We start from the raw sequence: 27938 nt of genomic DNA on the forward strand, positions 1-27938 counted from the left end.
ACTAAGAATCTGAAGCCAGATTTGCACTCAGGAAGATGAGGCTACCTGATTCCAGGCCCAGGGCTACATGCATTTCGGCACCACTTGCTGCCCCAATGATTACTTCCTTCAAGCAATTCTTAACACTTTTTTTGGCAGTTGACACAACACTCATTTGACACTTAATCAGGTAGGATCTTATATCACTTCTATTATGAAATTGTACTTTTATGAACTTTTCATTTTCATTCATTTACCCAATAAATACTTAGTGCCCTGTGGTCAGCACCAAGCAAGACACTGTGAGTCACAGATCAATAACTAAGACATTATTATTTCCCTCAAGGATTCACTCTAGTGGGAGTGAAAAAATTGCTATGGTACAAGGTAGAATGTTGATTAATGAAGTACAAATGAAGGTCTCTGGATATTCAGAGGAGAAATAGACTAGTTCTAGTTGGGGGGGGGGCAGATAGGGAAATGCTTTATTAAAGAAGAAAAATAAGATTTTAGTCTTGAAAGATGGAGAGTTTTGATTGAGTGATTAGTGTTGTGCATGTACAGTGATATTCTCATCAGAAAACAAAACAAAACAAAACAGCACAAGCAAAGTTACAAGAGTGGAAAAGTCCATACTGTGTTGGGAGAAAACAGAATAGCTTAATTGGTGAGATTATAGGTTATGGAAAGTAGTGAGAAATAATCAATTAATCAACAAGTGTTTATTACATGCTTACTATATGACAAGTGTATTCTAGACACCAGAGACACAAAGGCATGATATAGTTTCTGCCCTCAAGAAGCTTACATTCTTTGGAGGGAGGTAACATATATTATATAAATGTATGTAAATAAATTTATACAAAATGAATACAAAGTCATTTTTTGAAGTATGAAATTAGCAGCTGGGAGGATAAGAAAAGGTCTCATGTGATATTTGGGCCAACTTCTGAAGGAAGTTAAGGGATTATAAGAAGCGAATAAGGAATGAATTTCATGCATGGTTGAGAGTCCCATCCTAAAGCATAGAGATGGGAGATATATTAAGCGTATCAGTGACTGAAAAAGGCCAATTTTATTGGAGCACAATGTGAATGAAGGGCAATTGTGCAGAGTAAAAAGGGACAAGAAGGTTGGAAATGGTCTGTGAAGGGTTTTAAATGTCTTTTTTTTTTTTTACTTTTTATTGTTTTTTTTCCACTTAATAGTGTTTTATTTTTCCAATAATGTGTAAAATAGTTTTCAACATTCATTTTTTATAAGATTTTTGGGTTCCAAAATTTTTCCCCTTCTTTTTCCCCTCCCCAATACAGCAAGCAATCTGATGTACAATTATGTTAAACATGTTTCCACATCAATCATGTTGTGAAATAAGAATAAGAACAAAAGGGGAAAACGATAAGAAATAAAAAAACCAGAAATGAAACTGAAAGTAGTATGCTTCCATCTGAACTCAAACTCAATAGTTCTTTCTCTGGATTTGGATAGCATTTTGCTGGTGATTGATTCTTGACTGTAATGCAAGCTCCTTTGTCTTCTGGAGTATCATATTCCAAGATCTCTGTTCCGTTCATGTGGAAGCTGTTAAGTCCTGTGTAATACTGACTGTGACTCCTTGATATTTGAATTGTTTCTATCTAGCTGCTTGCAGTATTTTGTCCTTGATCTGATTATTCTGGAGTTTGGCTATAATATTCCTTGCAGATTTCATTTTGGGATCTCATTCTGGAAGTGAATGGTGAATTCTTTCTTTTTTTTCATTTTTCAAATGCTTTATTAATTTCTGATTTACATCATTAATTTCCGACAGATTTTGAGTTACAATTTTTCTCCCTGTTTTTCCCCTACCCACTACCCCAAAACAGCAATTCCACAGGATATCCCCTTCTCCTATCTGCTCTCTCCCATATCTTCTCCCATACCGCCTTCGACTTTTCCAGTAGCGCATGGTGGAACTCTATGCCCCATTGCCTATATATTATTTCCCAATTACATGTAAAATAGCATTAATAATAGTATATATGATTTTAAACATTTGATTTTAAAACTTTGAATTGAAGATTCATTCCCTTCCTCCCTTGTCACCCACCCTTACTGGGAAGATAAGCAGTTCAGTATAAGTTGTACATGTGTAGCTAATGCAAAACATTAACATAGAAGATATATTGTAAAAGACTGACTATATTTCCCTCCCTCCTATCCCACCACCCACTTGTTCTATTCTCTACTTTGATCCCGTCCCTTTTCAAAAGTGAGTGCTTCCATCTTCCCTCCCCCCAATCCTGCCTCCCTTCCATCATAACCCCTTTCATGCCCTTCCCCCCCATTCTCCTGTACAGTGAGATACCCGATATAGTGTGTATGTCATTCCCTCCCTGAGCCAAATTCAATGAGCATAAGGTTGACCCATTCCCTTTTGCCTTCCTATTCTTCCCCTCCATTGTAACCATTTTCCGTTGCCTCTTCTATATGAGGTGGTTTACCCCATTCTGTCTCTCCCCATCTCCTCTCAATATATTCCTCTCTCACCTCTTAATATCACCTTTTTAAGTATCATCCCTTCCCATTAACTAGGTCCTGTGCCCTCTATGTATGTATATCTGTAAACATATATACACACATTCACATGTGTATTCATACGCCCGTATACCCTAAGATATAGACATATATATTTCTATTCCCTTCAACTATTTTCGTACTGAGAAAAGTTTCATCAGTTACAATTATCATTTTTCCATGTAGGAATGTTAATAGCTCAACTTTGATAAGTTCCTTATGATTTCTTTTCCCTGTTTACTTTCTCAAGCTTCTCTTGCTTCTTCTATCTGAATGTCAAATTTTCTATTCAACTCTGTTTTTTTCATTAAGAATTCTTGAAAGTCCTCTATTCCACTGAATGACCATATTTTCCCCTGAAACCGGATACTCAGTTTTGCTGGGTAGGTGATTCTTGGTTTTAATCCCAGCTCCTCTGCCCTCCAGAATATCATATTCCAGGCCCTTCAATCCCTCAGTGTAGAAGCTGCCAGATCCTCTGTTATCCTGATTTTGCTTCCATAATATTCAATTTGTTTCTTACTGGCTGCTGGTAATATTTTCTCCTTGATCAGGGAATTCCAGAACCTGGCTATAATATTCCTAGGAGTTTTCTCTTTGGGATCTTTTTCAGGAGGTGATCAGTGGATTCTTTCAACCTCTATTTTTCCTTCTGGTTCTAAGATATCAGGGCAGGCGTTCTCCAGATCGTCCTCACGTGTTCCTCCTTCCTCCGAGCTAGTCTGAGGAGCTTTTCTGTTGCTGTCAACATGTCTGCTGGAAATGCCAAGATTGGGTACCCACTCCCCAATTTTAAAGCTACAGCTGTTATGCCTGATTGGCAGTTCAAAGACATCACCCTTTACAACTACAAAGGGAAATACATTGTGTTGTTCTTCTACCCCTTGGACTTCACCTTCGTGTGCCCTACGGAGATTATTGCTTTCAGTGATCGAGCTGAAGAATTTAAGAAAATCAACTGCCAAGTGATCGGTGCTTCAGTGGATTCACACTTCTGTCACCTTGCCTGGGTCAACACAGTCAAGAAGAATGGTGGACTGGGAGCTGTGAACATCCCATTGTTGTCTGACCCCAAATGCACCATTGCTCAACATTATGGGGTCTTAAAGGCAGATGAGGGAATTTCATTCGAGGGTCTCTTCATCATTGATGAGAAGGGGATCTTTCGCCAGATCACCATCAATGACCTCCCTGTGGGCCGCTCTGGAAATGAAACTCTTTGGCTTGTCCAGGCCTTCCAGTTCACAGACAAGTATGGCGAAGTGTGCCCTGCTGGCTGGAAACTGGGGAGTGACAAAATCAAGCCTGATGTTCAAGGGAGTAAGGAATACTTCTCCAAGCAACAATGAGCTCCTCTCGGCAGGCACGAAGGGTCCTCTTCCTCCCCTCCCCTCTGCCCCCCCCCCCCCCCCCCCCCCCACCATGGGGCCTGTGGATTCGCTAGCTACTGGCTGCAGGACAAATGTGCTTGATATTTCCCAGCCTTTCAGCTGGAAGGTCTCTGTAGTAGGAGCCCAGGCAGTGTGGGGTAGCTGGGCATGCCCTCTGCTCGTGGGGCCTGACTCATCCACATCATTCCTCCCTCTCGTGGGGCAGCAGCCCACCGGCTGAGCCTGCCAGCTCTCTTTCTCACTCTTAATGACCAAGCGCTGTGTTAACATTGTACCATAGTTACCTCTTTGGGCTCAAGCGCATCTTGTTTTGTAGCTCTATTAAACTTGTCCTAAGGAAAAAAAAATATCAGGGCAATTTTCCTTCAGAATTTCTTGGAGGATGATTTCTAGGTTCTTTCTTTGATCATGGCTTTCAGGTAGTCCAATAATTTTTAAATTATCTCTTCTGGATCTATTTTCCAGGTCAGTGGTTTTTCCAATGAGGTATTTCACATTGCCTTCTATTCTTTTATTTATTTGGATCTGTTTAATAGCATCTTGGTTTCTCATAAAGTCATTAGCTTCCATTTGCTCCAATTGAATTCTGAAGCAATGATTCTCCTCAGTGAGCTTTTGAGATTCTTTTTCCATCTGGCAAATTCGGCTTTTTAAGGCATTCTTCTCCTCATTGCCTTTTTGAGCCTCTTTTGCCACTTCAGTTAGTTTATTTTTAAGGTGGTATTTTCCTCAGTTGGGCTGTTGACTCTCATTTCATAATTTTCTTGCATTGTTCTCGTTTCTCTTTCCAATTTTCCCCCCACTTCTCTTATCTGCTTCTTAAGTTCCTCTATTGGCCTGTAACCAGCTCATATTTTCCTTTGAAGCTTTTGGTGCAGGAGTTCTGACTTCACTGTCTTCTTCCTGTTCCATACTTTGCTCCTTTTTATTTCCAAAATAGAAGTCTAACATTGGAATCTTCTGTCTGCTTTGTTTCCTTTACCTGGTCATGTTTCCCCTCAGTCACTTGACCCCTGGGCTTTTTGCCACAGTAGGGCTCTGCTAGCAGACAGGCGAGCTTTAATTTCAAACGCTGGGGTTTTCTCAGCTGCCAGAGGTATTAATTGGGTGCCCTCTCTAAAGCCTCTACGCGCTCTGGCAAGCTGGTCACACACCCCATGACCTCCACTGTAGACTGCAATCTAGATCCAAGCAGGTTAAAGCAAGAGTGATTACCCCTCAGACTGGTCACTTAGTCCCCCTACACTCTGCAGACCAGGAACTAAAGCTTCCATGTGGAACTGGCTGTGCCAGGTGTTTCAGTGGCTTCTCATCCTGGGGGCAAAAGCCGATGCTCTCCCAACTACTGGTCCCAAAGTCCAGACTGCACTGACCTCTCACTTTGTTCTTCACATCTATCTATTGATGAATCTGGAAATGGCCACAGCTGCTGCTGATCTGGAGTCCCTCTGGCCAGCAGCTGGTCAGACCTGCCCTCGGGCTAAAACCTCCAGCTCATGTGGGCCTGGGCTTGGCTCCCAGAGCGCTGCACTGTCTGATTCCTGCTGGCCTGCTGGGCTCTCCTCAGCGGGAGGTTAACTTCTCTGTGTCATTTTGTGGGTTCTGCAGCTCCAAAGTGTGTTTAGAGTCCCCTTTTTACATGGATTAGGGAAGGTGGAAGCCAGAGCAGCAGGATGTCCTGTTTCTACTCTGCCATCTTGACTCCCGCCATTTCTACTTTTTAAGGAGTTGTTTTCTCCAGTGATTTTTTTTCCTTTTGGTCAATTGTATTTTTTTCTTCAATCAATTTTTGCCCTTCCTTTTCCAGGGCTTTTTTTTCTTCTTGGAGGGAGCAAGGCAAGGCATTTGGGGTTAAGTGACTTGCTCAGGATCACAGGGCTAGTAAGTGTTAAGTGTCTGAGGCTGGATTTGAATTCAGTTCCTCCTGACTCCAGAGCCCTTGTTCTATTCACTGTGCTACCTAGCTGCCTCCTTTTCTGAGCTTTTAATTCTCTTTTGCATAACTTCATTTCTTTTCCCAATTTTTTTTACCTCTCTTATTTGGTTTTTAAAATGCTTTTTGAGGTCTTTCAAGAAGAAATTTAGGTATTGAGACCTGTAGGTATTTTGACATCGTTGTCCTCTTCTGAGTTTATGTTCTGATCTTCCCTGTTACCAAAGTAGCTTTCTATCATCAGGGCTCTTTTCTTCATTTTTAGCCCATTTCATATTTTAAAGTTGAACTCTGATCCTGGGGCATGGGGGACACTGTCCCAACCTTCTTGTGTTGGGGCCCTGGGAAATGTTTTAAATGTTAATCAGAAGAGTCTTTATTTGTTCTAAAGGTAACAGAAAAAACATTGGATGTTATCAAACATGGAATGACACGGTTAGACCTGTGCTTTTCATATCACTTTGGCAGTTGGGTGCAAAATGGATTGGGGAGGGGAAAGATTAGATATAAGGAAACCAAGTGAGGAGGTTATTATGATAGTCCAGGTGATAGGTGATGAGGCCTGGGATCTGGGGTGTGGGGGTGTAGAGTGAAGGGAGACAACATTTGTGGGAGATGTTATGAAAGAAGAATCAAGAAGGCCTGGCAATTGATTGGCTTCACAGGGTGAAAGAATAAGGAGTAGAGAACAACATCAAGGTTGTGATCTTGGGTGCCTGGGAGGTTGTGGTTGCCCTAGACAAGACAAGACTGGGGAAGATCAAAAGAACAGGAGATTTTGAGAGAACAATGTTCAGTTCAGTTTTGGAACACATTGAGTCACAGATGCTTATGCAATATTCAGTTCCGAATGTCCAATAGGCAGTTGGCGATATAGGACTAATGCTTAGAAGAGAAATTAGGGGTGGATATTCTGTGAGTCATTTGTGTAGACATGATAATTGAACCCATGGAAGCTTAGTTCACTGAACGTCTAGATGGAAAAGAGAAGAGGGCCCCTCTCAGAGTCTTTGAGATAGATGCACAGATGGTGGATGTGATAGAGATAAGACTGGAAAATAGAATAAATCAGAGTCACAAAGGACTTCAGAGATCATCCAATCTGACTCCTACTTGGGTATCACCATTCCCTCTCCACAAGGTTATTATTCTATCTCTATCTGAAACCTCTAGTGATGAGGAACTCACAACTTCCCAAGGAAATCTAGTTTACTTTGTCTAGCTCTGTAGAGAGTTTTATGTTATTATATTTACATTATATCATATCATATTATATTTTAATATAGTTATATATATATAATATAATCATATATATAAGTATATTTATATTAGGAAGTTTATATTGAGCTGAAAGCAGTCTCTGTGTAACTTCTACTTGCCAATCCTATTTCTGCCTGCTGCACCAAAGCAAGACAAGTTAATTCCTTTTTCACTGCAAATTTGTTGGTGCATAACCTCACCTGAGACCTTGATTCTTCTCAATGATCTTTCTGTTTTCGTTCTATCGATTTCACATAGTGTTTTCCCTAAACCATTTCTTCTCTCTCCAAACTCCAACCACATATCCATCTCCCCAGCCTTAATAGCTGTCCAATAATCGCCTACTTAACTGAGAAGATTGATGCCATCTGACATGAGCTCCCTCCATCCTCTGCCCCCCAGTCCTTAAAACTTATCAAAATAATCATTAACGCTCTCTTCTTTTCTTCACAGACATAGATAGCCCTTACTCTTTACTAAGGATAATCCCTTCTCTGTGACATCGATCCCTTTTCCACCAACTTCCTCAAGGGTATTATTTAAGCAACCATTTCCTTCCTCTCATGAATTCCTCCCCCCACCCAACTGCTTCTTACCTATTTTACACATCTTCAAGTCTCTTCAGTCCTAAATAATCCTTCACTTGACAATTTGATCTGCTGTTGCTCCCCCCTCCATCTTTCTCCTTATCACTGCTAAATATCTTTCAGAAAGAAAAAAGATGTTATTTGCCCTCATGTCTATACTTCCTCAGGACTCAATCTGTCTTCAGTATGTAGCAGTCAGTTTTCTATCCCCAGCCTTTCCCTGAAACTTCTCTCTTAAAGTCACAAACGATCTGATTTCCAAATGCAAGTTGTTTTTTCAGCCCCCATCCTACTGGCTCTGTGTATAACATTTGTCTAGCCCTCTATGTATTGTCCATAGTAATACCACATTTTTCCTTGTTCTCCTCCAACCTCTCTAACTGTTCCATCTATATCAATGAAGTTATTGATTTGGGAACTTCTTCCCATCTCCTTAAGGTAGACATTTATTCATCTTTTTTTCCTTTGACCTTCTCTCTCAGTATCTCTTCCTAGACTCTCTCATTTCCACTCTTCAGCTTCTGCTAACATTTCAACTCATGGGGCTTCTGAATGGTTATTGCTGGCCCTGGACCTTTCTTCTGAGTTCTGCTCTTATTTCCGACTATTAGAATTCTGTACCTCTAGGCTTCGCTAGCTCCTACAATGTAACTATGGAGTCATGTGAGTTTGATTCAGATCAAATGTCTGTCACCTCTTAATGGCATGACCTTGAACCTGTCTAGGCTTCAGTTTGTCCATCTCTACAATGAAGTTGTGCCCTCTAGGTTCTGTATGTCATTGCCCAGGATTCCCACTCCATTCACTCTTTTTTTCTCATGCTGAAATGCATGCTCTACATTGACTGCCTCTTCTCTTATAATCCTGAATGCACAGTACGCATATCTCTAAACTAAAAACATCAGACTTTTGTCATCTTCTTTGAGCTTATAAATATTTCTCCATAGACTGTTATCACCTCTCCCCCTCACCACCACCATTTCTGGTCCAATCACAAGGATAAGAAATGGGGAGGCCATTTTCCCAAGAAGAATCATAATTAAGTGAGGACTTTGTCCCTTTAAGCCAAATTTTAGAGGATGTTGACCATACTTAGCCTCCTTTAGAAGGAGAACAACCAGATTAAGCACCTGATTTTTTATGTCAGACATGTGATTTCATTTGTATAGGGACCTCCATATGAGGAACTTCCTCTGCCTTTGTAAATTAGTACCTTCCCTGATGCAGTAGATAGAGTGCTGGGCCTGGAGTCAGGAGCCTCATCTTCCTGAGTTCAAATCTGGCTTTCAGACATTAGCTGTGTGACACTGGACAGTTCACTGCAGCCTCATCTGTTTCCTCATCTGTATAATGAGCTGAAGAAGGAAATGCCAAACCACTCCAGTATCTTTGCCAAGAAAAAGAACCAGACAATTATCTCTGAAACTTACAGTCTTAGAGAGTTAATCTGAGGCTCTGAAAAGTTAAATGAATGGCTATGGCTCACACATCTAGCAGATATCAGAGGCAGGATTTGAACCCATATATTCCTGTTGCTAATACTAGCTATCCACCAACATGATACAGCCTCTGCTGAGCAAGAACTACTTAATAGAATTGGAAGTGACCAGATGGTGAGTTTCCTTCCAGAAGCAGCTACCTCCCTACTGAGTCTAATTGGCCTTGAGGCATCTTAGGAGTTCCTGAGGTCTTCTTGGGTTACTATGTAGACTGATTTTTTCCCCACTGGAAGGGGTTTTTGTGTTTCTCCTCCCATAGGACTTTATCCACTGATGTCTGATTTTTCTCCCTGTTTCTCCTCTCATCCCCTTCCAACTAAATATTTTTTTCCAATTTTTAAAAATTGTTTGAAAATCCCTCAGATGCTACTTCTTGCCCCTTGGACTTGAATTCCTAATTATGACTTTATTTCCATTTAAATAGCACTAGCAGGACTGTCTTCCCTGCTCAGGTTCAAACATCCCATGTACTTGACAGCAGCTCATTTTCAAAGCGCTTGGTTTTCTGTTTGCTTATTTCCCTCTGGAGTCCTGAGCCCAGGTCTATGGATTATAATTTTTCTTGCAATTCAAGTCCCATCATGCATGCTGTCTTGTTTCCATCAGTGGTACTGTAGTCTAACTTCTATCCCTCCTTCAAGGTCAATCTGAGATTCTGCCTCCTTCAGTAGGCATTCCTCAACAGTTTCAGGTCATGTTTATCTCTCTCTTCTTTAATACTTTGTGTGTGTTTCAGTTTTTTTTTGGCAGGGGGGGTACTTAATCGTATCTTGCCTGGCAATGTTACTTAACTGAATCAGAAACCTTAAGAGTTGGAAGACGTCTCAGAGGTGATATTGTCCAACCCGTACTTAAAGCATAAAATCTCTACAACATCCCTGACACATACTCGCCCAGCCTCCCCTGGAAGAACTCCAGTGAAAGTGAATTCAGTACCCCTCCCAAGGCAATCTGTTTCACTTTGGGATTGATAGGAAAGTTTTCTGTTGTCTTAAGGTTTTTGGAGGTAGCTGAACAAGATTGTAAAGACTCGTGAAAGCTAGGGAGGCATATCAATGAATTATGCCTTAGCCGTAGGTTGGAGAGAGCACTCAGGTCAGTCAGAAGAGGCACCATAGTAACATAGACATTGGTGTCAGTGCCAGGAAGCCTGGCTTCATAGCTTATCTCAACACTTTGTGACTCTTAGCATAACATCACCTGTCAGTGTTCTCTTTATAGTCTAAGACCATACATTACAGAGAAGGCAGAGACCTCCATTGTTTGTGGAACTAACCTCATCCAAGGATTCCCTTTGCCAAAGAAATCACAGGTCCTGGTCCTATCCTACCTGGAAGTCCCAGAAGTATCTAGAAACAGGAAGACTTGAATTCACTTTCAGCTTCAGATCCTTACTAACTGTGTGACCTAGGACAGAGTAATTTAATATCTGACTGCCTCAGTTTTCTCAGCTGTATAATAAAGATAATAGGATTGTTGTAAGGATCAAATGACCCAATATCTGTAAAGTTCACTTAGCATAGTATTTGGCATCTGACACGTGCTAAAAGAGCCAACAAAAAAAAATCCCCTTTCTTCCTTCCTTCATTTTCCCTCCCTCCCTTCCTTCCTTCCTCCCTCCCTCCCTCCCTCTCTCCACCCTTCCCTCTTCTCTTCCCTCTGTTTCCCTTCTCTTCTTCCTCCCTTCATTTTCTCTTCTCTCTCACTCAGAGTTACAGTAGATCATCTGGGGCTGTTATAACACATTGTTGCACCATACTGAGTTTTCCCAGGGAGTGTGCTATATGCAGGCAGTTAGGCACTCAGGAACTCATGCTGAGAGTGTCCGCAGAATTGCCTGCCAGGCAGTCTCTTATACAGCCCTTATGAAACTAACAATAATAATAACAGTCCCACTGTCATCACAATTAGATTATGCTTTAAGGGTTGCAAAGTACTTTGCATATATCATTCCACTGATCTTTGCAACACCCCCATGGGGCTGTTATCTCCATTTTACAGATGAGAGAAATTAAGTGCTTTGCTTAGTTTCACACAGCTAGTGCCTGACACAGAATTCAAACTCAGGTCTTCCTAACTCTGAGTTCAATATTCTGTAAACTATGCCATCTGGGAAAGAAAAGTGAACACAGACATCTATCTAGTCATCATGTGCTTCCCTGGAATTTTTCTGGGTCACAACCTTCCAATATCACTGTTCCCCTTGATCTGAAAGGCTAGCATCTCCTCCCAACTTGTCTTACTCAGAGCCACTGAATAGTAGGACCAGGTGGGCCAAATGAGCTACGTTTTCCAGGGCCAGTTTTAAGGGGGGCCCCCTCTAACTTTTCTCAGCTACTTTCCTTCTGGTCGCGGGACACATTTGGAAGACATCTGACACAAACCTTGTCTTCATGAAGACAGCATTGCTAAGCTGCAAATTAAAGAATCTGCAAGGTGAATTTTCTCCTTAGAGGCTTTAATTGAGGTGGGGAACCTCCTGTCTAGCAGCCAGATGCAGCCTTCTGCTTTGACTTTACCAGTGTTGGGGTAACTTTGGATACAGTGATACAGCAGAGGACTGGAGTGTTGGAGTCCTGTGGTCAATCAATAGCTCTCTCATTCAAAGCAGAGAAAACCTTTTGTGATCCTCGTTAAGGAGCTCTAAATAAGACAGCAATCCAAGTGAATGTGTGTTACAAAAGCAGTTTAAATTGAATAAGGTATTTTATTTACCTAAGGATACTAAACTTCATTCTATCTCTCTGTCTCTTTTCATCTTTGTCTCTATTTCTATCACTATTTGTGTCTCTTTCCCTTCTCTCTATCCTTCCCTACAACGTATTCTCCATCTATGTTTCTTTAATCATTTCTTCTGCTCGTTGTTCCCTCACTCTTATATTGTGTTTTAAATAAACCTTAGCCCTTCCTGTAATGCCTTGTCTTCATTTTAATTGAATATAGTATTAAATATTATTATTATTATTATGTGTGGTGGAGGTGGTGATGATCTGTGATTTAAACAATATGAGAAATTCTCTCTACCAATTCAGATTCAGCTGCTCATCTGCTCTTTATACTATTAGAGAAGAGCTTAGAAACACTAAGAAATTAAATGATTTTCTATTGTCTGATAGTCTTTGTGCCAGAGATCAGGTTTGAATCCATATTTACCTAACTTTAAGGATGGTCTTCTACATATTATGGTATGCTGTCTGTCATTAAGTGCTCTTATACAGTAGCTGACACATAGTAGGCATTTAATAAATGTTTTTGAATCGATATATTTAATGAATGCTTTGATGAAATTATTCATTTTTTTGTTTATCCTATATAGTACTTAATTTTAAAAATCAGATGAATAGAAAATTTTATAATTCTCAAAATTAAAAAAAAACCTGCCTTAAATTATTTTTTACTTGTGTGTGATTTATACCTTATGAATTCAACATTTTTTGGTTCTTCCCAATAATTTCCATTCCCTCCATCTCCCAAGTGATACCCCTAAACATTTGCCATCTAGCTTTGTGAACTGACTTGGTTCTATGATAGCATCTACTTCTCAATCCTTTGCAGCCTTGTCCAATCACTGATCATACTGTGTCAAATCTCAATCTTGAATTATATCCACTATCTGCCTCCTCTTATTTACATGTTCCTGAACTGAGATGAGGAAATGACTAAACCATGTTCATTGGACCTACGGAACATTTATGTAGCAGGGCACCAATCTTCCTAATCAGGGTTCCATCCCTTTCTCCATAGCAATTGTTCCAAATGTTTTTATCTCTGTTCAAGCCTCCTATAGCACCTCTATTCCAAATCCTTTCAGAGCTGAGGACTTTGCTTCATATTTCATGGAGGGAAAATGAGATCATTCATATAGTGCTTGCCTACATTCATTAAATCACAAGTATAGCCCTTATATCTCTATCCATTTTGCAGGCTTTTATAATATTTTCCCCTACTCTATACACTCTGCTCCAAACTGGACTACTTACCATCCCTTTGAATACATTCTGTCTAGAATGTAGCTGACACCCTTTATAAGGCTTCCTTCTAGAATCTGGGCTCTTGAAAGCAAATACTACTGGCTTATACTTTTTCTATCTGTATCTCATAGTGCTTGCATATAGTGTTTAGTAAGAACGTTTCCCTTCCTTTATTCCCAAAAATCTCTTATGATATCTGCCATTTGGACATGTTCATTCTTTAGACCTCACATTTTGCATTATAGCCATTGTGTAAAAGCTGTTGTTGTTAAGCCACTTCAATCTTGTCTGAGTCTTTGTGACCCCACTTGGGTTCACAGTTATTGTATGTATTATGCCCAGTTATTGTATTTATTACATTGTGTATGTGCTCTGGGGCAACTAGATGGTAGTGGCCTGAAGTCCCAAAGACCCTTCTTGAGTTCAAATCTGGCCTCAGACACTTACTAGCTGTGAGATCTTGGGCAAGTCACTTAACACTATTTATATTTGCCTCCTCATAAGCAAATGAACTGGAAAAGGAAATTGAAAACTAGTATGTTTGCCCAAAAACCCAAAACATAAATGGGATAATGAAGAGTCAGACATGACAGAAAATGAGCAACAGTATGTTATCTATCTGCTTGATGGACAGGAAAGTCTTGAATAGCATATAACAATGTCTTGTGTATCTCTTTATCCCTCCCTTCCAGCTTGCCCCTCTGTTCTTTTCTGTGAAGTTTGGATTCAGTCAAAGGGCCACACTTAATGACCTAGAGGGCCATATGTGACCTCGAGACCACAAGTTCCCCACCTCTGTCTTAGTACATGCCATGCTAAGCATTAGGATACAAATACAAGCGAAAAGAAATACACTCTAGGATATCAGTCCCTGAGAGGCAGCATGACATGGCAGATATATGGTGGATCATGTCTATAAGATACCCTGGTTTGAACCCAGGCTCAGAAGCTTTTTAGTGATGTGGTATGTGGATAAGCTGTTGAAGCCTAAATGGCTTCAGTGTCTTTATCTTTGAGATGGGGATACTAATATTCGTGATACCTACTTCACAGGGTTGGTATATGGAAAAATGCTTTGGAAATCTTAAGGCCCCCATTTACATGGGAAATTATTTTCTATTTCAATCTTGGCCTTTGCCATTCTGTTCTCTGTTGCATATTCATTTTCCTTGGTGGAGAGCAGAGCAGGGTGGCTTAGAGACATGGGAGAAAGGTGCTGTGTTTGCTGCTGGCTTTCCATTTATTCATTTCTCCCACTGAAAAGAAATAGAATACCATTAGCAACTTTTATTTTGATGATAGGTACATTATGCCTGAAAACAAGATTGAAGATTGCAAAATTTCCAGATCACCAATGGGACCCAGTGTGAGGTGTTGAATAGGGACTTGAGAAATTGCTAGCACATAGCTAAATGAAGTGAGTTCTGATCCATTGTGATTGCTACCCACGTGTTTGGGAGAAGGGGCTGTCTGGACTATTGGATGTTAGCTTCTGAACTGAACTTTAAAATTACATTAGATATTTCTTTAAGGGTCAGCAGAAGAGAGTCTGTGACACTAGTGTCTACTATAGGAAACTAACAGTTGGGCCCAAATTGTAGCTACTGTTGTAGAGCTATCGCTTAAATACTGTGAGTAATGAGGATAACTGTGGACTGGTTTGGTAAGACACACTGCATTTCTATATTTGTACAGTTTACATTTTTTTTAAAGATACTGTTTTCATGTTTTAGATGGAAATCTTTAGTCTTCCTACAAGTTGACTGCTTGCCATTTTGTTAAATCTGTTGTTAAAGTAGGAACTTAAGGATGAAAGCATCTTAGATCTGAAGCTAAAAATAATAGCTACAGATCCCATTTAGTCCACACACTGTTTCCTAGATAAGAAAACTGAGGCTGAAAGAGGCTAAATGGCTTTCCAAGGTCCCAAAGAAAGTGAGCGTGAGAAATAGGATTTGTATACAGGTTCTTCAGTTTCTGAGTTGTTCTTACCATCTACCCTGCTGCCCTCTGGACCCTGGCCATTTCTTTTTGACCTTGATTCTTGGGCTTTGTCCTCCACTTTTCTGCTGCACCCTAAGAATCATCAAGCTTTTTCTGTTTACCCTGTGTCCAAACCCTTCTATGTGTCTCGTCTCCCCTCGGCACGTGTCTTCAGAGCAGGGACAGTATCACTTTCTGATTTTGTGTCCTCAGGGCTAAGCATAACATGTGGCACATAATGAATGCTGAGGAAATGGTTTTTCACAGAACACAGAGGCAGAGACCTAGGTCATTGTTTTAGAGATACTCATTTTTCTCTTTGCTTGAAATTGGCTAAGGATTCTCTTATGTCACTCTTAGATTGCTTTCTCTGAATATTTCATCACCTGTAAGCAAACACCTGAACACAGTAGAGGAGTTCCTATTTATGTGGTTTGCTGAAAGATGTCTATTTATAAGGAGTTGTTTTATTCTACCATTGCTTCTCCTTCATCCCTTAGTGTGATGGTCTGTACTCTGTATACTTTGTATATGCTCTGATGGGTCTATCATCTCATTGGTGTGGATACTCCTTCCTACAGTACGAATTAGAACTTATATATGCCTTCTTACCCTATGCAACTCTTACTTTTGGTTTGTTTTATTTTTTTTCAAGGTTAAAGTTAAGTGACTTTCCCAGGGTCACACTGCTAATAAAGGTCAAGTGTCTAAGGCTGGTTTTGAACTCAGGTCCTCCTTACTCCAGGGCTGGTGCTCTATCCACTGCACTACCTAACTTCCCCATCTTGTGTAGCTCTTGATAACAGTAATTAGAGGTTTATTGAATAAACTTCTCACTTGTATACTTGATGGGATTTTGTAGGATTTTAACATGAATGGTAGGTACTTTGATGAATTTGAGTTGCATTTAAGGTGGCATTTCCTCTTTGGGATAAAATGATTTTTCTTGGCAGGGAGGGGCATGTTCAGAAACTCCATTCCACCCCCAATAAAGAGAATGATCTTGCATTCTCTACTCTGTCCAGGTAGCTATGTGAATGTAAAGGTATGGTGTTCTATAGAATATGACTTGTAGAGTCATGCTTATTCCCTCTTTATATCTTAATCAAGAATACTCTTAATATATATGTAGATTATGACCATAAACTGCTATAGAATATCATTTGTGAAAGTGTATTGTTCTTTAATTCATTTATTAAGGATGCCCATAACACACATATATTATTCTCATAAAATTTTGCAGTAGTGGGGAAGTAGACATGTTGGTCACTGGTTGAAGTTTTGTTGACCACCATTTCCAGTACTAATGATTATCCATTATTTTTCTCTAAGTGTTTGATATATTCATCTCTATTCAATACTTTGAAATCAATCCCTCCAAGCCTTGAAAACTACCCAGCCTCCAACACAGGTATCTTCTGCACCGGCTTTGTCTGACTGAGCTGCCCTTCCCATTTTTATTTTCCTTAGAGTTGTTTTGTTTTCTCATCAGTGTACTGGGGACTGATGTGTTAGAATGAAAATGTGGTTGTTCTACTGTCATTGATGGAGAAAAAATGATAGAAAAATCCTTTTGTGTTATTTTCATTTTTAGTTTTCCTCCTTCTAGGTTCACCCTCATGTAACAGTGACTCTTCTGCCCCTTATTGCCTGAGGACCAAGTGTGTTTGCATTTCACCCCTTCTCTAGGACTCCTCAGTACCTTTAGGAAGCTTGGCAAGGTCTTTCATCTCTGCTACTCTCTTAAGCCACCACTGATTTGTTCCCCCAATTGTAAAGATCGAAGTACCCTAGTTCTATTTAATGCCTTACCAGTCAAAATAGATCTTACAAAGGAATATTTACTTCAAAGATACAGCAAAAACACACATACATTTTCCCTCAATACCTAGAAATAATAACCTAATAACCTCTTCAATCCATAAACTTTTATTAAGTGCCTAATATGTGGCAGGCACTGTGTTAAGTGCTTCAAAAAGCAGTTCCTGCCTGCCAGGAGCTTATAATCTAATGGGAAAGAAAACAAGCACACAAATATATACAAACATGCTATAAACAAGATAAATAGAAAATAATTAACCAGGGAAGGAACTAGAATTAAGGAAAGTTGGAAAAAAGCTTCCTGTAGAAGATGGGACTTTAATTGGGATTTAAAAGGAGCTATGAAAATCAGTAGGTAAAGAGGAAAGAATTCTTGACATGGTGGAAAGAGAAAATGTCCAGAGCTGAGAGATACTGTTTTCTTTGTGGAGCAGCAAAGAAGCCAGTGTCCCTGAATGGAATATTCCTTCAAGTAGAATAAGGTATTAGAAACCTGGAGATATAGGAGGGGACTAGGTTATCCAGGGCTTTGAAGTCCAAACAGAGGATTTCGCATTTTATCCTGGAAGTGATAGAGAGGTATTAGAGTTTACCCAGTGGGAAGTGAGGTTGGGGAGGGACCTGCACTTTAGGAAAGTCACTTTAGTTGTTGAATGGAGGATGGATTAGAGTAAATCAATGTATTTAATCTCTAACTTCTTTTGCTTGCCACGTTATAATACTGTATATTAGCTAGCACTTTATGTATGAAAACTCTTTCCCCTTGGCTGGTTCGTCATCTAAAGCTGAACATCAGAATCAGAATTCTTGGAGGCACCAGGAATTATGGAGAAATTAAGAATGCTACTGAACTCATGTATAGCCCTCTTTGTTGGGCACCAAGAAACTTCTGCTGGAGCTGTTGAGTGGTTAAAGGAGCAGGGATATAAATCAGGCCCTTTTCAAGGCCCATTAAGTTCACTAGTAAAATAGATGAAACATGATTCTGTGCATTGCCAGCTGAATAAGATTTACTTATTTATAGTAATGTTTAACATATCCAGCATATGAACAAGTGCGGAGTGCCAGCTCTCCCTTCCCCCACTCTTCCCCCATCAGGGCACAGTTGCTCATATCATACCTTCAAGTTCATTTTGTGAAGGTCAAATTACACTTGCAAAACAGAACTTGGAATCTGGAAGAGAGTAATGAGATTTGAACATAGAGTAGGAGGTTGAGAAATGATTTTACAGGGTTGTAGATGTCCATTAGTGATTAAGACATTCACAGGATATAAAATGTTAGGCTTGTAAAGAAACTTTGGTAGGATCATCTCAGTCCAACCCCCTCTAATTCTGAGGAGGGAACTGAGGCTCAAGTGACTGTCTAAGGTTATGTGGCTAATGAATGACAGAATCAGGTCTTCTGGCTAGTAGTCTAGTCATTTTCCACTCTATGATACTGACTGCAATAGATGGGATAATTTACACTTTGCATAATCACTTTAAAAAACACAAAAGAATTTAGATTTTTAGTATCACAAACAAATAAAATAAGCCTTAACCTCTAACATAGAAAGAAATCATAGAATGAGAATTGGAAGGGACGTCAGGGGCCATCTAGCTAACTTGGTCACAAATTCCCTTTAGAATGCCTTCACTTGAAGTCCTCTAGTGAGAAGGAGCCCATTATATCCCTAGCACAGACAGCCCTGACTACATTTGGAGAGTTGTGATTGGTAGGAAATTTTTCGATAATTAGTTTTATTTATTAGCAAACAGTGTTTGGTCACATGCTCATCGATTACTCTCAGTCTTGGTGCATTGCTTTGGGGAATGCTTTTTTAAAATTATTATTATTATTTTTTTAAAGCAATTGGGGTTAAGTAACTTGCTCAAGGTTACACGGCCAGTTATTTTTGTGTGGGTGCCAAGTATCTGAGGCCAGAACCGGTCCTGGGTCTCCAGATGCCAGGGCTGGCGCTCTTACTTACTGTGCCACCTGGCCGTCCCAGGGAATGCTTTTATCTTGTGTCCAGTAAGGAAAGCCAGAATTGTGAGGGGGCAGTTTAATGACTTGCCCAGGGTCAGACAGTTAATAATTATCTGAGCTCAGATTTGAACTTGGGAAGATGTCTTCCTGATTCCAGGCCCAGCCCTACACCTACTGTGCTACTTAGCTGCCAGTTACTATGTGTGTTACATATTTGAATGGGTGTCATGTAGTAGAGGAATTATTCTTGATCTTCTTGACCACAGAGAGGAGAATTTTGAGCAATGGCCGAAAGATAGAGAGAGGCAGATTTTACCTTGTTATAAGGCAATGATCAGAGCTGTACCAAAATGGAGTGGGGTGCCTTAGAAGACAGTAACTTCTTTCTCCATCATTGAACATTGTCAAGCTGGGTACCTGCTTGTTAGGGATGCCATACAGGGAATGCCTACCTGTGGAGCTGGGCTGAATGAAGATAGTGTGTCATGATGGGAAAAAATGAGCTATTTGTAGCCCTCGTACTTGGGTCTTTATTCCAGTTCTTCTACTTATAATCAGTGGTAATCATTTTCCTTATTTGCAAAATGAAGAAGTTTTACTAGATGTCCTATAACCAGCCTTCTGACTCTAAATCTTATGACCTCTGCAGTCCTTTCTAGCTCAAAGGCTAATTACATTGAATAAGAAAAATGGCACTGGGTCTATGTGACTATTGAAAATTTGCACTTAGCATAGGTTCGTTGAGACTCATTTGTTTTAGGGCAATCTGACTGTGGATACCTAGAAGCAATATGGTAAAGTATGTTGACCTTCTGTTTGTCACATAGGACAAAGCATGTCCCATCTCTTCATGCCTGGAATGCACTCCATCCTGACCGGGGCGGAATTAGAACCCCTAATGGCTTTCACAGTTCACGTATATGGGATCTTTCCTGATAAACCCACAACCAGTGTCTCCTTGATGACTAAATCATCTTGTATTTATTCTTTATTTGTATGTAATTATATTGGTACATTGTTGGTATATTGTTGTCTCCCCTGATAATATAGTTTCCTTTGGGGCAGGGATTATTTAATTTTTATCTTCTATGCCTGCACCTAGCACAATGCCAAGAACCATTACAGGTGCTATGATTGGTTAATCGATTGTTGGTAGAAATAACATTGGACTGAGATTCAGGAAACTGAGTTTTCATCCCAACTCTGCCACTAACCAATTGGTTGATCTTGGGCAAGTGGCTTCCCTTCTCTGGATCTCAGCTGCTGCTTCTATAAAATAAGGAATAATGTCAGATCAGAGGTTCTTAAGTGTTTTTGTGTGTCTGGCTCCTTTTGGCAGATGACCTCATCTCAGAATAGTGTTTGTAGATGTATAAAACAAAACACAGGTGATTACAAAGGAACTCAATTATATTGAAATGCATTTATCAAAAATATTTTTAAAAATTCATGGACCTCCCCTAACTAAATCCATCCAAAAGCCATGTGGGGTCCATAGACCTCAGGTTAGTAACCTCTGCCTTACCTCCTTTATAAATTCCCTTTTATCTTGAATGTTCTGTCACTGCATTACTTATTCAGGGGAGGGGGCCCTTGAGCAAATCGCTCCAATTACTTTGTTTGGCCCGGGCCTGATTTAGCTTCAGCTTCATGTCCGAGGTGCTTTAAAAGAGAGAAAAAAAATGTTTCCTTCTGTTTCCAGACACTTCAGTTCCTCCCTCCCCCAACGTGCCTAGTGCACACTCTCCAAATGAACCCCTTTGCGACTCTGACTCACAAAACAGGAGATTTTTTGTGGAATCTGTATCTTCCCCTTCCATGAGCTTCCCCAACCTCCTTTGTAGGAGAAAGCCTTCTCCCCTGGGCCAGGGTAGAGTTGGGAAAATAACAAGAAGCTATAATGGGCTGTCTCATCTGAATAAGCAGCCAGGTAATAGAAAATTGGCCTTTTGCTTTGAGCAGGAAATAAATGAATCTATTGAGTTCTTTTGGATGAAAATTTGTTACAAAAATGCTTTCACACTGAACAGGCTACAGGCTGCAGGGAGGGGTGGGAGGTGGGGAAGAGAGGGTGACCTTGGGGGAGGTGTTTCCATTTGATTTATTCATTGTTGCCTTTTTTTAATGGCAACACATCCATTAGGTCTTTTTTTCCACCAGCAAATGAATTATCATTTTCCTTTCATGGGATTTTCAAAAGGATTAAGAAAAGAAACTCCTTAGACTGCATTATTAATTCTTAAATCCAGGTGTCCTGAAACTGTTCAGAATGAGAGGCAGTGTGGTATAATAATCATAATCATAACTCTTTTTCTCTCATGTATAAATTGAGGCAGCATGGAATAAGTGATGAGGTTCTTTGCTTGTATTCAGGAAGATTTGGGTTCAGATTTTGCCTTTAGTACCCCTTGGCATCATGACCATAGACAAGTCACTTAAGCTCTCTGTAAAGTCTCTAAATCTGTAGTCTTTTAATCTCATTAGTGGTAGGTCTGAGATTTGAACACAAGTCTTCAGGCTCTAAGGCTCTTTCCTACATCATATGGACTAAAGTGATGATTGTGGCCCCACTAATTCTCTGGACCTTCAACATGGGAAGGGACAAGAGAAGGGTAGAGAAGCCAGGTCTCTAAAATTATTCGATAGTTGTGTGGGCTCAGCTATAATGTAGGCTATGGGCCACACCTTCAGGAAATTTTAGCCATTTGTGAAAAAAGCAGTAAATACTTTTCTAAGATGTCAGTAGGACTTCTTCACATATATTCATATGTTTTGGTGAATGTTTACATTAAATTCCCCTTATCATCTTATCAAGTGAAAAAAAAAACTGGTCTGTGACCTATAGCATTATATAAAGTAGTTACAAATCCTTTTTGTAACATGGGCTCAACCATCAACCACTAACTCTGAAAAATGTACCTCTGTGTTGGAAATTATAGAAAATGAAAAAAGTGAAATCATCCAAAGCAGCAAACCATGACCTTGGGGTTCCACTAATATTCCCTGCTTGATTCACTCTGCTTATTCTTCCTCTTTTGGGGGAAAATACCCTACTTATTCAACTAGCTATCACCATGAAAGGAAGTAAGTAGGAATTTGCTGAAAGTTTTTAGTAAATGGACCTTTAACCTCAATTTGGGAGATAACAGGAATATCTAGTACTGAGAATTCTATGTCACCTACGGACATTAAGTGCTGAACCAAATAGTCTCGACATCATATGGGATGCAGTAGATTAAGGATGTGTCATGGCAAAGTGGAAAAAGGATTAGATTTGGAGATTTGGGCTCAATCTTAGCTCCGCTATATACATTTTTCAAAAGCTTTATTAATGTGTTTTGCTTTAATATTGTATTTGCAGATTACCCCCCTCCCCACTTTTTGACAGTTCTTTTGTAACAAAGTAAAACAATTAGGCAAAACTAATAATGCAATGCTCCCATCAGAAAGTAATGCAACACACCTTGAGCAAGTTACTTAACCCCAATTGCTAAAAAAAAGAAAGTAATGCAACATTACACATCCCATCCTGCCCCACACCTTTCTAAAGGTGGCATGGGATTGAGTGCTATACATGGAGTCCATATCTTACCTTTGATCGACTCCTAGAGTGGTTATGAGGACAAAATGAGACAGTGTTTGTAAAGATTTTTGTAAATCTTAGAGCACCATATAAATTCTGGTTGTTGTTATTGTTGTTTTTTATAAAAAATTGAATAAAAATATATTTCCTCTCCCTTTAACTCCCCCATTAAAGAAGAGAAAAGAATAGTAAATTCCTTGTTAAAAAATATGTATGATCAAAAGAAATCCCCTCATTGACTATATACAAAAATACGTTTCATTCTGTACCTTAAATCTATCACCTCTTTGTCAGGAGGTGGATTGAATGTTTCATCATCAGTCCTCTAGAACCTTGAATGGTCATTGTCTTGATCATAGTTCTTATAGCTTTCAATATTCTTTATCTTTATAGTGCTGTTACTTTTTTTGCCTTCTTTTTGGAGGGGCAATTGAGGTTAAGTGACTTGCCCAAGGTCACATGACTAGTTTTTTGGTGTGTGTTAAGTGTCTAAGGCCGGATTTGAACTCAGGTCCTCCTGACTCCAGGGCCGCGTTCTATTCACTGCGCCACCTAGTTGCCCCCTAGAGTTGTTACTCTTGTGTAAATTGTTCTCCCAGTTCTGCTTTTTTCATTCTTCACCAGTTCATAAAAATCTCCAAAATTGTCTTTTTTTTTTAAATATAAAAGTGATAGTATATATAGTTCTTCTGATTCTATTTACTCTTCATCAGTTCATTATTTTTTCTGTATTTCTCTGGAATCATCTTTTTCCTTATTTCTTACAGTATAATAATACTTCATCACGTTCATACACCACAATTTATTCAGTGATTCCACAATTGATGGGCATCCCTTTATTATTTGTTGGTTGTTTTTTGTTGTTATTATTGTTTTGTTGATTTTGGCCAATACAAAAATAGTTACTATAAATATTTTTGCACATATAGGACCTTCACCTGTTTTTCTGATCTCTTTTACCTATAGGCCTTGCAGTGGTAAAGCTGGGTCAAAGAGTGTACACATATTGTTTGGTAATTTTGTGTGCTTTCCAGAATGGTTTTGCCCATTCATAAGTCCATCAACAAGCATATCAGTGTGCCAGTTTTCCCACAGTCCTTCCAATATTTATCATTTACTTTTTGCCTTCTTTGCCACTCTGATGGGTATGAGATGGAATCTCAGAATTGCTTTCATTTCCATTTCTCTAACTGGTAGTGATTTGTAGCATTTAAAAAAATATGACTATAGACATTCTGGATTTTTCCCTTGAGAATTTCCTGTTCATTTCTTTAGACCATTTATCAATTGAGGAATGGCTCTTTGCCAAATTTGAAGCAGTTCCTTACTGTTTGTGTGATCTTGGGCACTTAACCTCTCTATGCCTCAGTTCCTCATCTGTAAAATAATTCAGTAGGATCAGATGGTCTCTAAGTTTCTTTTTAGATATAAATAAGCTGGATGATCTGATAATTAGATAAAGAACTTGGAGAATGGAAGTGGGACAAAATTGCCACAGAATGGTGTACTCTGGACATCAGTGGGTCAGAGAGAAATCATAAGACATAGATATCAGAAGCAGAACAGATCTAGACACATTTTAGGCAACCAGATACTGGAACATCTTCCTGCAGCTCTGAATGGGCCAGAGCAAAGAAGTAAAGACAGAGAATAAGACAGGAGGTCAGCAGATCAGGCAGGAAATATCCTTCAATTATTAGAACCACAGCACTTCAGGGCTATGGTAGATGATGGGAAAGTGAACTACCAGACACAGAAAACAAGGAAAGAGCCTCAACTAGAAGCAGTAACTCTCCCAGCCTTGGCTGTCTTTAATCTCCTTCTGCCCCAATGACAGCCAATCCCATAAAGCATCCACTGAGACCAGCTGACAGATTGTGAGTTCAGGGTGGACAGAGTTCTTTTGCAGGGACATTTCCTTGACTCATATGTTCCCAGGGCATAAACTATAACTTCTGAGTATTAGGCACCATTAGTTGGAAATAACATCCAAGGAGGCATGATGCCATGAGTTACTTGAACAGGGAAACATTTATTCAGTGAATCATATGATATACACATGTGATGGCCAGCAACTGGCTTGACAAAATCTTTTTTACACTCAACTGACTCTTTTTTAAAAAAAAACTGACTCAACCAACTGTTCGGCATTGTGAGGACACCAGACTTAATTAACTCATGGAAGCAGCTTTCAGACATGACTAAGGAGCCTGAGAGAAGCCTTCTCACTAACTATTGATGATAGTGGAAAAGGTGAGTGGCATGAAGAAAGTCTGTTTATTAAAAATGACTGTAAACAGGTGTTGGAGAACTAAGGACTCCCATAGGTAGTGGATGAGTGCTTTAGAATGGTGCCATGTAGCAAACAATCTAATTTCTCAGATTCTTGGATCCCAGTCACCATTTTCAAACTTTTAGGAACATATTGCTACAGATTCCTCCAACTTATTATTTTATTCCTTTAGCTTTGGACCTAAAGCCTGCTGGTGGCTGCTATCAAGAAAAGGAGAGGGGCCGGATGTCAGAATTAGGACACTAGCTAGTCAGATGGCTTTGAATCACAAGAATTCTGAGTGGCACTTTAGGGCACTAGACTGGCATGCCCTTCATGGTAACACTAATAATACTGATTAGATTACCAATCTCTGAGCAAAAAGTGGAAAGGGCTGGGGGTACATGTGTGACGTCAGGAAAATTGAAAGGTTACCAGTCCTACCTGATCGTCAAGGCTGGGGTTGTTGGAGTCCTGAGCCTGTCTGGTTATAAAGGCAGGGATAAGAATTGCTTGAGGTACTCACTCTCCAAACACCATCTAAGTCAGCTTCTGCATCAGATTTATCTACTGCATCATCTGTATTAATTTTTGATGCATGTGCCTCCATTATCTTCTGTTGATCTGTATGCTTCTGGTCATCATTACACTATTAGGAAGATGACCAAGAGTTCCATGTAAAGACATTTCTTTTCATTTGGGGCACATGGCGAAGCTAACTCTACCAAATTCTTTATTCATCTTCCTGAGGAAAGACCTGTGCATCATCCTTCCAATCTTCTTGTTTCATTCGTGAGGCTGTGAATGTGAATGAATGTAGAGCACTTCCTCTACTATCATATATCCACACAGTTGTTGGACAAATATTGACTGTTCAGAGTGGTACGCTTTTATATCTCTGGAAATGAGATCTTGTAATTATTTTTTCTCTACTGGGAAAGGTAAAAAAAAAGCATTTAAAATATTCCAGCTCCTCCACATCCCAAATATTCTTGTCATCAAATAATTTATGAGCTATTTCTTACTAAGATAGACAACTCCTTGAGCAGTGAACCTAGTTTGTTATAATGAACATATATTTGTAAAATCTTTTCAACCAGATCTCAGACTCCATCGTCGAAGTCACATTGTGACATTGCTAACCTCCAAATTACCTCCATGCCAAAATGAGAACTTAAAGTCTGACTTCTCTAGAGATGGACTAGAGTGATGAATCAGTTTATGAGCATTTAATTGTGTGCTATGTGTCAGGCATTGTTATAAGGAGTAGGAATACAATGACAAAAATGAAATAGTTCCTGCCTTCACAGAGTTTCCATTCCATTAAGGGAGATAATATGGAAAGATACAAGTATATATGAAATATACATGAAACAAATACAAGGTTATTTTGTTACAGGAGACAGTAATAACTGGGGTTGATGGTGTTGGGAAAGACTTCACATAGAAGGAAGGAGTTTTGAAGGAAACTAGAGTTTTTGAGAGATGAGAGTGAAGAATGAATGTGTTACAGATTTGGAGCTAGTCTGTGCAGAAGTCTGTAATATTCATAGTGTTCACTGATATTTTAAAGTACTTTAACGTTTCCCAAGGACTTTTCCCAGAACAGCTTTATCGGGTAGTTAGAGTACTTGTTATTAGCCCGATTTCATGGAGGAAGAAACTGAGCTTTAGAGACTTGGTGACTTATTCTTGGTCACTTGTTAATAGCCAGAGCTAGAATTCAGACATGGGTCTCTTCTGATTCCCAGATCCCATAGTTTTTTACACTATACTGCTTGTCTTTTATCCCTGAGCGCTATTCTAGCTCTCAGGTTCTACAGTTCAAATGATGTTAAGATGTATCTTTTTTGAGAAAAAACAATTTTAATATATCTACTAATAAAGGGTTGTAATTCCCCATATAACGTTAAAGATACCCAAGGATGAATAAACCAAGTCTGCTCATCATTATGGATAAAGGCTGGAACTCTACAAACCTGACTTTCCCCACCTATACTTATGGGATATGCTTAGCTCTAAATTCAGTATCCTGAGCCATCCCCACCCTAGAAAGCCTATTTGTTCTGGCACTGGGCAATTTCCTTTACTGGACATTATCAGATCCTACTGTACTTGTGAACAACATTCTCTGTGGTTTCAATTAAATAAGTTCCCCACCTCCAGCCAGTTTTGAATTTAAAACAGGATGCCTGGAAGAGGAATTAGCATCTGCCCACCTAATACATGTGGGTCAAGGTTGTTGGACACTTTTCTCTCAAAGTAGGGGCTTGTCTGCACTGGCCAAGAATTCTTAATGTTGGTATTGGAACAAGTCTCTGAAGGGGGTGGGTTTGTTGCTGTATTTTCTCTGCAGTGAAAGGTAGAAAAATGCTAGATGGAGCCCTGCTTCCTTCCCCTGCCCCTTCCACAAATACTGGGATTGCTGTGTGGGTAGGGATGCTCTGACTTCTCTTCATTTTTGGGGTCCACGGCAAATGATCTCTTATTTTTTGCTCCTTATTTTTCATTGGGTCTGATATACTGAGCAACTCTGAGTGGCTTGTGGTGTACTGGGGGCAAGTGTCATGGATAAATAAAAGAACAATTATTGTACTTTTCAGATAGATTGTATTTGACTCATAGGTGTTCGAAGATGTGGTAGTGTCTGATAAACAAAACTTCAGTGAATATCGTGACACCTTTCTGAGAGGATTTGACTGAAGGAGGGAATAGATAGAGGCTAGCTTTACGACAGCACTCTCTGACAGCTTGGTACAATTAAAGAATACCAAATTTGGAGTCCTTCCACCTGAGTTTGAATCCTGTCCATGCCACCTAGTTTCCATATGACCTTGTGTAACTCTATTCAACTTTCTGGGTCTCAGTTTCCTCACCTGTAAAATGAAGTGTTGGACTAGATTGGCTTGTGAATCTGTGATCTTGAGCCCAGCCTCCACTGCATAATGAATGGATATGGAAAGTATTTCTCTGCCCTTGACTTATTTATCTACATAGTATCTCAGATTTGTAATTCCGCACATGAGATTAAGACTCAGATATCCAAGGATAAATCTGTGATCTTTATCCCGGTCTCTACGCCACTACACACACACACACACACACACACACACACACACACACACACACACA

At 39.7% G+C, this 27938-nt stretch overlaps 2 protein-coding genes across 3 annotated transcripts in view; both read left to right on the forward strand.

The window, feature by feature from the left end:
• The window catches only part of NELL1 (neural EGFL like 1), a 922880-nt gene that overhangs the window by 349907 nt on the left and 545035 nt on the right, over positions 1-27938 (forward strand). The window lies entirely within an intron of this gene.
• On the forward strand, positions 3173-3915 carry LOC138163403 (peroxiredoxin-1-like). The gene has a single exon (XM_069090898.1). The coding sequence runs from the start codon at positions 3285-3287 to the stop codon at positions 3882-3884; it is 600 nt and encodes a 199-aa protein (XP_068946999.1). The 5' UTR covers positions 3173-3284; the 3' UTR covers positions 3885-3915.

The sequence above is a fragment of the Petaurus breviceps genome, unplaced genomic scaffold (genome assembly GCF_028583685.1).
Source record: "Petaurus breviceps papuanus isolate PSGF00001 unplaced genomic scaffold, PetGlider_PUasm1.0 188, whole genome shotgun sequence".
Classification (NCBI taxonomy): Eukaryota; Metazoa; Chordata; class Mammalia; order Diprotodontia; family Petauridae; genus Petaurus; species Petaurus breviceps.

Bases quoted from the DNA above. Each gene is read 5' to 3' on its own strand.
- LOC138163403 (XM_069090898.1), top strand. From the start codon at position 3,285: ATGTCTGCTGGAAATGCCAAGATTGGGTACCCACTCCCCAATTTTAAA.